General features: G+C 30.8%; 1 protein-coding gene across 1 annotated transcript; it reads right to left on the bottom strand.

The window, feature by feature from the left end:
• Nucleotides 1-249: 249 nt before the first annotated feature.
• On the bottom strand, nucleotides 250-2122 carry LOC107634800 (proteasome assembly chaperone-like protein). The gene is made up of 7 exons (XM_021117446.2): nucleotides 2015-2122; nucleotides 1850-1897; nucleotides 1723-1769; nucleotides 948-1011; nucleotides 819-862; nucleotides 574-631; nucleotides 250-480 (listed from the first exon to the last, which is right to left on the bottom strand). Exons 1-7 carry the CDS (start codon nucleotides 2087-2089, stop codon nucleotides 430-432), a joined length of 387 nt encoding a protein of 128 aa, XP_020973105.2. The 5' UTR covers nucleotides 2090-2122; the 3' UTR covers nucleotides 250-429.
• Nucleotides 2123-11756: the final 9634 nt, after the last annotated feature.

Raw genomic sequence — 11756 nt, 5'->3', positions numbered from 1 at the left:
ATTAGTTAGATTAAAAATGGGAAAAAATCTACTTTATCCATAATGGTTCAAATTTCGATATAACTCTTCAAATCTTCTGATATTATGATTTTAAATAAATCAATTAATTTTATTATTTAAACTTGTTACAATTTCATGTTTTATGTATTTAATTTGTTTTTTTTATTTCGCATAAAATTTCAATTTTCTTTGCTTATTTTCATCCAATACCACTTCAAAAACGAAAAGTTTATGATGAGACCATCGATATAAAATTCAAAAACTAGTTTCACTCATTTCATGTATAATTAGTCCAAACTTGCAAAACATATTAAATGATCATATACTTCAATCCAACTTACCCATATGTAGCACATTTGTAGCTAAATAAAAAAATAGCAACAAAAAACAAAAACAGATTCATAAATTTGGCATTTCATGAGCAATTTGTTACCATAGGCCATTGTTGATGACAGTTGAAATTATGCCTTTCAATGTTTCCTGCATGACATCAAAATTAGCATTGCTCATTATTTCTTTCTTTTCTTTTTCAATGGACATTTAGTAAAGAAAAGCATATACCATTATATGTACCTTAGAATGGTCTTTAAGACCAAGCGAGAGCACCAGTGACTTAGAGGAGCCAGAGAGACTACAAATTAGGAATAGGATATATGTCAATATAATTTAGCTAAGTTGCACATGCACAAGTATGTCTTAAAAGCATCTCTTTTAATGGATCTTTGTACTCTAAATGTTGAACATTTTTTTTGCTGAAATTACAATACAGAAGTTGTGCAATTTCAACAAGTTTCTCCTAATAAGGGAAGAATAGTTACCTTATCTTCTCAATCAGTTGAGGGGCACACGCAGCCAACATTGGCTGGAGCAAATGAAGTTAGAAAAATATAAGCACAACCATCATTTAGAATATCAAGGTGAACAATAATTGCTACAGGAGTGCCTACCTCATCCCGTTTGCCAAATATAACAGAAACATTGAAAGTTGGATTAATCGACTCACCTTCCTTCCTGGCATTGGAAAATATGTGACAATGCAAAACAAAGAGTGCAAGACAATCCTAATTCCAGTAGGCAAAATAGAAAATGGAATTTTCTAAAGTTGTAGTTCTCACAACAATTTTTCTGTGTGTAGCTGTTTAATTTGAAAGTTTCAATTTCCCCAAAAAGCAAAATTGCATGCACATCTTTAACTTTTAATGAAGTATATTGAAACTTAAAACCAATTTAATGTAATTAAGTTATTCATTATGCCGAGAGTATTTATCTAAGTCATCCCAGCCAAATTGACCTTAAAGACACCATCTTCAGCAAACTCTGTTAGTATAAAAAATCTCAGTCTCTAATTACAAACAAACTTCATTGAAAGAATGACCTATCATATCCTACACAGTCATTACTTTTCGCCAAAAAATATATCACCTTTCTTGTATCTAATTATAGAATACCAGTATCTGCAGTGGAATTCCATAACAACATATTATGCACAAACAGCCAAACCTTAACTTTAGAGGTGGTGTAGTGAATTTCCGTAAACCCACAAAAGGAGACAGTAGTGAAAGAAATAGGGAAGAAAGTAATGAGAACTTCACAGTTTACAACCAAACATATACCATCAATTTATCCAAGGAACACAATAACATGGCTTAATTACTTAAAAAATTTACTAAGATATACTTCATTTCTCAAGCAAAATGTAAACAAAATCAATGGTATAGGTACCTGGCATGCAGTATTGTCCCCATAGTTCCTATTTGAGTGGCTATAACCTGATAAGTGGGTCGAAAGGTTAAGACTGCAGCGATGAAAACATATACACAGAAGAGGCAAATGAGCAAAGTCCACCTACCTGAAAATGATCTTCATAACTCATAACAATAATATGTGTTTTGTTTCCCTGGCAAGCACAAATAAACAAGCTAAAGCAAGTAGAGATAATTGCATCCACCCCGTTTTTAATAAAAATTATTCTTTGTATCAAACAAGTATCAAGCTTTTCCACAAACATGTATACCTTGATTACAACAGAGAAATGATTGTGGCATACAGGAAACTGTGGGAAAGGCAAAGTGCTGAGGTTTAAACTCATTGGCAAAAGTGAAGGTTCTGATTTTGATATGGCACTACTTGCTAAATTAAAAAAATAATAATTATAAATATTTTTTATAAATTATTAAAAAATTTCATTATAAATTATAAATAATTATTTATTAACTAATTTAATCAAAATATATTTTTATCTTTTTAGTAAATAAAATATAAATAATTAATTATTAACTAATCTTAACAACGTATTTTTCATAAATAACATACATATAATTTATATAATTTTTTATTTTTGTGTTTACATTGTAATTATAAAATTTTATAATGTACTTTTTATTTTATAATAATAATATTTCAAAGACAAAGAAAATTAGTTAAAATAGCTCAAATTTATGTTATTTAACATTGATTAATTATCGTTATAATTAATAAATATCAAATAAGATAAATTTGGTCAAATTAAAATTTTTAATTAAAAAAGTTTTTTGGTAAAGTTATAAAATTAAATTTTTAATGATTTGTTGAGTATTTATTAAAATAAAAAATTTAAAATATTTATTAATAACAATCTTAGTATGTATTTTAATATTTTTAAAAGTTAGAACACATAATAACTAAATTCAAAATTAATTGATATTTTACTAAAATTAAATATTAAATAGAATAAGAATATTTTTATATGAAAATCAATTTATAACTTGGATATTATCGTGGTCAATGAATTTAATGCTAACTGATCAACAAAATATAATATTTTTAACAAATATTTTACTAATTTTAAATATTAAAGAGTAAATTCTAAATTTTAAATTTTAAAATATAAATTTTAATAATATAAAAATAAGTTATTAACTCAATATTAACTAATATTGATAAAAGGGTTAACTCTTAGTATTTTTTTTAAGGATGTTAACAGATTATCAAAATTATAAATAATTATTTATAATTTATAATGAGATTTTTTAATAATTTTTAAAAAATATTTATAATTATTAATTTTTAAATTTATTATTGAATGTATTTTTTATTGTGTTCATTATAAGTATTATTAAATACGTTTTTTAAAAAGTACTTCTTGTATACGTTTGCGGTAAATGAAATTGCATTGTGTCAATTTATTAATTTTTTTCAACTGCATATAAATAGAAGCAGTCTCAATAAATTTACTTGGTTAATAATAGCATACAATAAATTAAATTGTACTCATTCAATTTACTAAGAATCTAAATATTTATGCATAAATCGAAGTAGCTTGAATCGTTTTACCATATTTCTTATTAAATCGGGTTCATTCGATTTATTATTAAAATTTGTAATTCAATAAAGTCTAATTTGATCTATATAAAAATACAAACAAAAATATGTACCTAATGTTCTTGGCTTTTAAGTGATATAAGTAATATTTACAATGCTTTAATTTATTTGAGTGATTTACCTTGACTTTTATGCATAGGTACATACAATGAGAACTTCTAGAATTTTTTGGACTAGTAAATTAATTAAAAGAAAAAACTATAAAACACAATCTTTAAAACTATCATTATGGCATAGCTTCGGATGCTGATATGGAACAAAACTTAGGATAACATACAAATCAAAGCAACTATTAAATTGAACAAAAAAAAAAAATTAAAAATAAAATAAATAGTTGAAATTAAATACAAAAAAATTATTCTATATTTTATTTTATTTTTTTATTTAATTTTTTGGTACAAAAAAATAATCACTTAACTTAACTTGTTCAACTATAATTTAAAAATTGAATAAAAAAAAATATTCAATTTTTTATTTAATTTTTTTGATACAACAAAAAAAACTCAATTTTACTTATCTATATCATAATTTTATCACAAAACTCAAAAATAATTTTTCACTTTCTAATTTTTGTTTCACAATTAAAATAATTTATGAAATATTTATACTCCTAATATTAAATTAAAATAAAAATTCTAAATTTATTAACATAAAACTTAATTTAATAATTAAATAAATAAAATAAAAATATATAAAATTAAATAAAATATTTTAATACTTAAAAATATAAACTAATAATTACAAAATAATACTTACACTCTTCATGTGAAGCCCGTATCACATGCTTATTTCGCTTTTTCTTATGAAAGTACGTCCCCTGATTATTGAGTAAGGGCTTGTTTGAATGAATTTTTAAAAAAAATCTTTTTTTCAGTTTTTTTTAAAAGATTTTATAGAAAAGTAAAAGTAATTTTATGTTTGGTATCTTATGCAATAAGATATTTTTATCTATTAATTATGTTTGGATATAACAATGTAAAAATATTTTTTTATTTTTTTATATCAACGAATTATAGCTCAAATGACATATTTTCTCTATATTCAATTAAGAGGTTGTGGGTTCGAATCTCTTATCTTTAGTAAAAAAAATATTTTTTTTAAAAAAAAAAATTTTTTTTTAAAAAAAATATAAATTATAACTTCTCAAAAAAAATTATTTTTTTATTTTTTTAGTACTTTTACTTTTATTATTAGAAATTTATCAAACACGGTAAAATTATAAAAAATAATAGCGTCCAAATCTTAAAAAAATGGCTCAACTTTTTCCTTAATTTATATGTTTATTTGATTAGATGCCTCTGAACTCTGAAGGATAAATAGTAGCTGGCCATGCAGATTACAGAATGATTACGATGAAATTTAACATCTTCGATTAGACAAACTAAATCATAATGATATTAATCATTCCCGTTCGGCCGTTCTTATCATAAAATTTAAACTTAGCCCCATTGGGTAACAAGAAATGTTTCTATAAATGAAAACGACAAATGAAATTTAAAAAAAAAAAACCTTGGTTTCGCAATGATAACAACACCACATTTAATGGCCCCGAAAGTGTTGTAGTGGAAGAATCAAACAAATAATTCAGATTTCACGTATCATAATAGTTTTGACAAAACATAAATACGTATCATAATTTTGCCAACCATGAGCAACATAATTCAAATAAAAACAATACCACCAATAAGACAATTTAAAGTGCACTGGATTATGGGACCAGCCAGCATATAAAACAATAATGGGCGTTAGAAAGGTTCGCTAAATTTGGGTTTAATGGGCCCCAATAAGGCCCTCCAAATACGTCATTTCTAAATCAATAGGCCCAACCCACATAACCCCAAGTAGAGTTTGACAACCTAGTTCTATGCTCTTCCCACTATTTAATTTAGGCAAAGTCTTCGGTATAGACACCAAGATAGTATCTATATGTGTAGATAATGGGTGGCAGGCTGTGGCGATGACATGTGGTATATGGAGGGGACAAGGTGATCAGGCCTTAACAGGAGTTGCAGGAAAAGCTGATGGGAGCACGTGAGGGAAGGTCTTTGGTTAGATGGGGTAATTAGGTGTTAAAACTAGTAATCAGTTTTTGCTGATTAGGGGCCCAAGCCTTGTGGCCCGTTTTTGTTGTTGGACCAAAATATTTTGATGCTTTTTTTTAATCTGTTAACAAAAAAGAAGGACCCAGGTAAACCCCAAACCTCCCTCGTGACCCAACCCCCTCCCCTTGTTCCCTGAAACAATCATTGATACACGTACAGGAGAAAGCAGATTCAAAGAAACCCTCACGGTCTTGACCTCCGCCTAGCCCTGCATGGTCGCCGACTGACAAAGGTCCTCGGCGCCGACGCCGTCCAAGGTCCCAGCACCGCAGCTTCTTCCTCCATCCTCGCCGCCTAACCCAGATCCTCCATCGTCACCGCCTGACCCAGTAACTCGGCAGGTCCTCGCCGGGTCTTCATCTTTGCTGGCTTCTAGGCACGGACCCAGGTTAGTGGCTTATCGTCCTCATCTTCACTGAGGGTGTGGTCTTCTTCTTGAATTTTTGTTTCTTTTTTTCTTCAAGTCATCTTCGGTCTTGCCTTGCATTTTTGTTCTGAAGTTCGGTTCTTGGATTCTTCTTCTTCGATCTTGGGTTGGGTGTTGGTTTGAAGTTTGATTCCGTCTGTTATGTGCAAAATTAAATTAGTACTGTGGAAATTTATATGTATGGTTGCTAAGGGTGAAAACTCATTCTCTGTTAGGCGGAGTTTACACCGTATGGTTGCTAATGGCAGAAGCTTACTCTTATGCTAATGGTGGAAATTTGTATATTGTTGAATGCTATAAGCAGAATTTGAATGTCTCCGAAGTACTTGGATTATTGGATTTGAATGTCTCTGATTCATTGAGTATTGATTTGTGTTTTTGATATGAAATTTGTGATAAAAGATAAGTGACTTCTCGTGATTATGAAATTTGTGTTTTCCCTCAAGTTAATTTTGGTTAATGTGATTTAATTGGTGTTTAGGGCAGGAACCGAAGAGGTTTTTTTAATTGGATTTGGAAGGTGAAGTTTGGTTGACTTTTGGTTTAATTTGGTAACAGTGTTTATGATTGGGTTTATCTGGTTTTCATTCTTTTTGAAGTTGGTAATAGTGTGATTTCCCTTTGCTGTTTTGTAGTGTTTGTTGCCGAATGATGTCCGTTCTCTCTTGCCTCTGTTTAGTAATCTGTATTGAAATTATGTACATTTTCAATGCATATTTGTACATTTTCGTTGATATTATACCTTGTGAATAAGTATCCGGTTAAATTGCGGTTAAAATTTTTGTCTAGTTGATGATTTGTGTACCGATTTCCTTTACTTGAATTTGTAAAGTTGACTGTGTGTTATATCGGTTTGCTGCTGCCCTTTTAAGTTGCAAAATTCTTTAGGGTTTTGCAATTTCAATTGGCGGATTAGCTATGTAGGTGTTGTGGTTCTCTGTTTGTTAAATTGTTGTTGTGTAGAGGTTAAGGTTGTTGTGTAGAGGTTAAGGCTGTGTATGAATATAGATCTGTTTGGATTTAGATCTGTACCATATAATGACCATTTGGTTATTGTTTTCCTTGTCTTGAATTTGTTAAGTTGATAGTTTCTTAATTTGTGTCGGAAGAGCATTTCACTTGCAGGATATTGTTGTATGAGGTCGGCGAATCGGTTTCATTAAAGTCTGTAGCTACATCCGAGTTGGAAATTTCGACTTTCCATATCAATTTTCAAGTTGCCAAGAGGAGAGAACACGATGACATGTTCGATGAAATGTACTATTTAATTTTACTTGAGTTAAAAAATTATAAAAAATTAAATAAAAAAAGTGTTTTAAATAGTAATTATAAATGTTTGACTATTTTTTTTATTTTTTATCTATATATCAGCAGGTGAACTCGTTTAATTGTCAACTTGTGGTTGGACTAGAGACTCAGTAGTCTAATAACCTAAGTAGTTCGAAGAGCAGTTCACTTCTAAAACCATGGTTATTATTAAATTATTGAAAAAATATAAACTTGATGTTATGACAGTGAATAATAAATTTTCTTAAATGGAGTACTAAACAAAATAGTATTAAAAAATTCAAAAGAAAAGGGTATAACAAGGAATAAATAAATTAATCATAACCTGACATTATTATTTAATAACCTTTTTTAACGAGTTATCCATAAGGAAGTGAAGATATTAAACATTTCATATTCTTATTACAAATTTTAAGAGACATAAAATTGAAATAAATTTATATAAAACGATTTTACCGATAAAAATGACATAAAATAAATAGTATTTTATAAAAAATGGAATGAATTAGAATAATAAAGTGTATAGTTTATGGTGAAACTGTTAGCATCTCAACTATTTATTATTTTAATTACGATGTTGTTATTATTATTATTATTATTATTATTATTATTATTATTATTATTATTATTATTATTATTATTATTATTATTATTATTATTATTATTATTATTATTTATGGGGGGTTTTGGGTTGTTATAATGATGCATCTAGTATGTACTGTGAGTTCAAGTAGAAGAGATTAGGTCTCACAAAAAAAATGAGGAAATTTGGATGGGTTATCAAAAGAGTCAAAGAGGACATCAGAAGCTTTTCAATTGCACAACTCACGATGAAAGTATAGAGTGGACAGGTTTGGGGGTGAACAGCATGTATTTTTATTTTGTGATTGACATGTGTTGGAAATATAAGCTACTACCTATAATAATTACCTATCTAATGAATAAAATTGAGGAGTCTTAATTTTTTTTTGTTACTGTTTCAAGAAAGTAACATGTTATCATGGTCCTTGATACAGTTTTTAATTCATATGTATTGGTTTTTATAAAGAAAAAAGAAACAAATATGATGGAAAAAAAAAGCAAATATCTTATTTTTCTATTCAATTGAGTAGTAGTTGCATCATGTATCCAAGTTACGTTAAGAATTGGTTAAAATTACATGAGGTACTCACTGTCTAGTATTTTTTGTATGATTTTATATCATAAAATAATAACCAAACGATTAAGGTGTGATTGGTTGACAATTCTAGAAACAAGTATAATTTTCTTGCACACAGGAAAGGCCAAAAAATAAATACAAAGTTATGTATTTCTCTAAAAAAACGAGTCGCGATTTTAATGAAATTAAATGCAAGTGAATATAGAGAGTTTCACATATTTGATATTTGTTAAATTCTGATTATCTTATCGTTAATTAAATATAATAAACTATACAAATATAAAAACATATATTTATATGTTTTTGTTTATATTTTCTCATATTCATTATTAGTTATAAATATAAAATATAATATTTTTGTTCCTCTGTAGTTGTCATTTTAAAACTTTTGTATTTTGAGAACGTAATAAATTTTACCGGATTGAGTGTTTGTTTAATATTTTTAAAATATTTCCCTTTTTCTAAATTTAAAAATTTATTTGTTAATTTACTTGCTGATTCAGTCGTCGTATGTCTTATCTATAATTTTTAATTAATTTATATTTCATAACACATATTTTTAAATGTGAGTAAACAAACAAATTAAAAAAAAAATCGTTTTTTCATTTTTTGTGAATATAATTTGTTTAAAGTAACATGTGCATTTGGATTCACTTTTATTTTCTTTAGGCCGGTGGGAGGGGGAGGGGTGGTAATGGATAAAAAGAAGTATAAAATACTTTTCTCTTACTTATGAAGTATAAAACGCCTTCCTCATACTTTTCATAGTGGTGTCAGTACTCTTGATTTTCTCTGTAATCTTCGAAGATACCTCAACCGTTGCATGTGTTAATGCTCATGGCGACTGAAGCTGGTCGTTTTCCCTTCTATGCTGTTCGAAGAGGACGTGTCCCAGGCATTTACAAGTCATGGGAGGAATGCGAGCATCAGGTGAAGGGGTTCCGGAACAATGAACACCGTGGCTTCCATGATCTGTTGGAAGCCTTGGCTTGGCTGCGTAGTGCCGCATCTCCTCCTGCTCGTCGGCCAACACCACATGCTCAACCGTTGAGAAGAAGACCGTCAAAATTGCTAGAAGGTGCTTTCTGTTCACTCCGTTCGTCTCAGAAAGTTTCTTCCGTCGTTATGGCTGCTGAGAATTTGGACTGTGGAGATGGTAGTGGTGGGAGCAACCCCACTGGAGTGACTGGTGAGCACGAGGATAATTTTTATAATTTTTAATTTTGAATCGATTTTTTTCATGTAGCACTCCTGTAAATGCAGAGTTTTGGTAATGATGTAGATTTTAATTTATTATAAAATAATAAATTGGTTTGGCTCGTGCAGTGGAGGATATGGGGACAGATGACCGTTTTGTGTATCTGGAAGATATGGAGTTGATGTTGATGAGGGCGTGTTCATTTTTACAAATAGGTTCTCCGCTTTTTGTTCCTCAGGAAATCAACACGAACGATGAGCGTGTGATGTTCGGATTTACCGTGGTCCTGCCTCACAATAGCAGAGGCATAGATCTCGTGGCTCATGGTCCTTTGTGTTATGAGGAACGTGTTGCTCGTCAAGAAGTTTCATTCACAATGCTAGATAAAATTCTTGTTGCTACTGGTTATACCATTCATGATTACAACTATCGTATCTTGAGCCGGGTCAAAGAAAGTTTGAATCAGTCAAGGGCCGAGGAAGTGGGTAGATTATGGGAGCGAATTCGTATACTAGAAAAAGAAAATGAGGAACTTTCTGGACAAATTGAAATGTTTGGGGAGATGTTAGAGGAATAGGTTGCATGCTCGAGGATGTAATGCATGTTTTGGATGGAGGTATTCCAGCCCTTGGGATTTCTATGTTAGTGTATTTTACAACTTGTAATTTGGCTTTATTTTGTTAATGTGTCGTTGCTGGCTAGACTTATTGGGTGGCTGGTAAATATCTGATTCAGACTGAAATTACTCTTGCTGTGTTGTTCATGCTTTGTGTAATGACTTATATTAAATCTAGTCGTTAATTTTATGCCATTTCATTCTGGGGTTAGCTACAAGTGTTATCATGATAATTTATATCCAAGTCGTTGCACATGTAAAATCCAAAGGAGTGGAACAAAAGAGGATCTCATATTTTTTGCCTAATAACAAAATATTCCATTCTGACCAGTGAACTCTTTCATGTTGGTATACTAATGAAAAATTGTTTGCTCAAAAGAAATTAATATTTTCTAAGAGGTTGCTTCAGCCTCAACATTTTGTCCAACCTAAGATATGTTAATGTCTAATAGATCCTTGGATTCAACTTGTTCCATAATTACCAGCGTTAAACTCAGAAGGCAGAAATCACGGTGCCATAAGGTTGTGGTTTTGTTGGCTAATTTACAAATAAACTAACGGAGCTGATGCACATATAGGTTTTTAGTCGGCCCTGCAAGGTGGGCTTGATGGATGACATTTGCATTCAATCAATCAATCTTTTGTAAGGTTGAGTGTTGCAGTAGGAGAGGGTGTTTTGGAAGCAACATCACATATTCAATACCTCGGAATGTGTGCGAAGCAAAAATCCTACATCTCAAACCCTCTCTATCTAAAATGGACCTCCTTTAGTGCTTTTTGCTGTCTAATCCTACCGTGTGCTTCTTTTAGACTGTGAATTTTCTGTAGTACTCCAAGCCTTTCTTTTCATGAACCTAAAACAATTGGGCCCTATCATCTACAAGCCCATTACTTCAACGTTTTCTTTATGAGGTATTTCATATCTCCAAGATACTGCATCTGGGAATCTCATCATTTGGACCGTGTAAACTTGGCGCCAAGTACGTTGGTGCAATCTTCTTTGCTCTGGGTCGTTGGAGGCAGACATGAAAAACAAGGGGAAGGCTACTGTGCAGAAGGTTGGGGGTCCTCCTGTGACCTCGAAAGATGACTCCGGTGTGGAAGAGGCAAAGCAGATGCCGGCTGTGACCGAGGAGGCATTTTCCACATCAGATGATCCTGTCGTCGACGTCTTCAACAAAGTTCGTGAGGTGGGTTGCATAAGGATCATTTCCAAATGGACCTCTCTTGGTAATTTTATCTTTCAACCGTGTGTATATTTTTTTGTATGACATTTGTTTTCTTTGGGTTACCAGATTTTGCTCGGATCTGATGGAGCAACTAGGTCTATAGTTGAGACCCAGTCAGAGGAGATTAAGAAGCTTAAGCGTACTGTTGACGGTCACGGAACCCTACTAGAGATACTGTGGTCGGAATATGCAAAAGGACGAGAAAGGCCGCTAACACACCAGGAGAGGTATGGTTCAACTAAAGGTGTTGCTGTTCACGATGCAAAGAAGCAAAAGATGGAGTGGCACCGAAAGCCGAAGCTGGCCTCAGACGATGTCGACGAGGTGGCTTTAACCAACGATGTCGATGCTATAATAGCCAAGATTGGTGCAGAAAAT

This window comes from Arachis ipaensis, chromosome B3 (assembly GCF_059453495.1).
Source record: "Arachis ipaensis isolate K30076 ecotype BB chromosome B3, ASM5945349v1, whole genome shotgun sequence".
NCBI lineage: Eukaryota > Viridiplantae > Streptophyta > Magnoliopsida > Fabales > Fabaceae > Arachis > Arachis ipaensis.
This window is presented reverse-complemented; position numbering and strand designations above follow the sequence as displayed.

Coding starts and splice junctions, on each gene's coding strand:
- LOC107634800 (XM_021117446.2), bottom strand. CDS start 2,089: ATGAGTTTAAACCTCAGCACTTTGCCTTTCCCACAGTTTCCTGTATGC. Junction 863..947: donor TATTTGGCAAACGGGATGAG/GTAGGCACTCCT, acceptor CATTTGCTCCAG/CCAATGTTGGCTGCGTGTGC. Junction 632..818: donor CAACTGATTGAGAAGATAAG/GTAACTATTCTT, acceptor CCTAATTTGTAG/TCTCTCTGGCTCCTCTAAGT.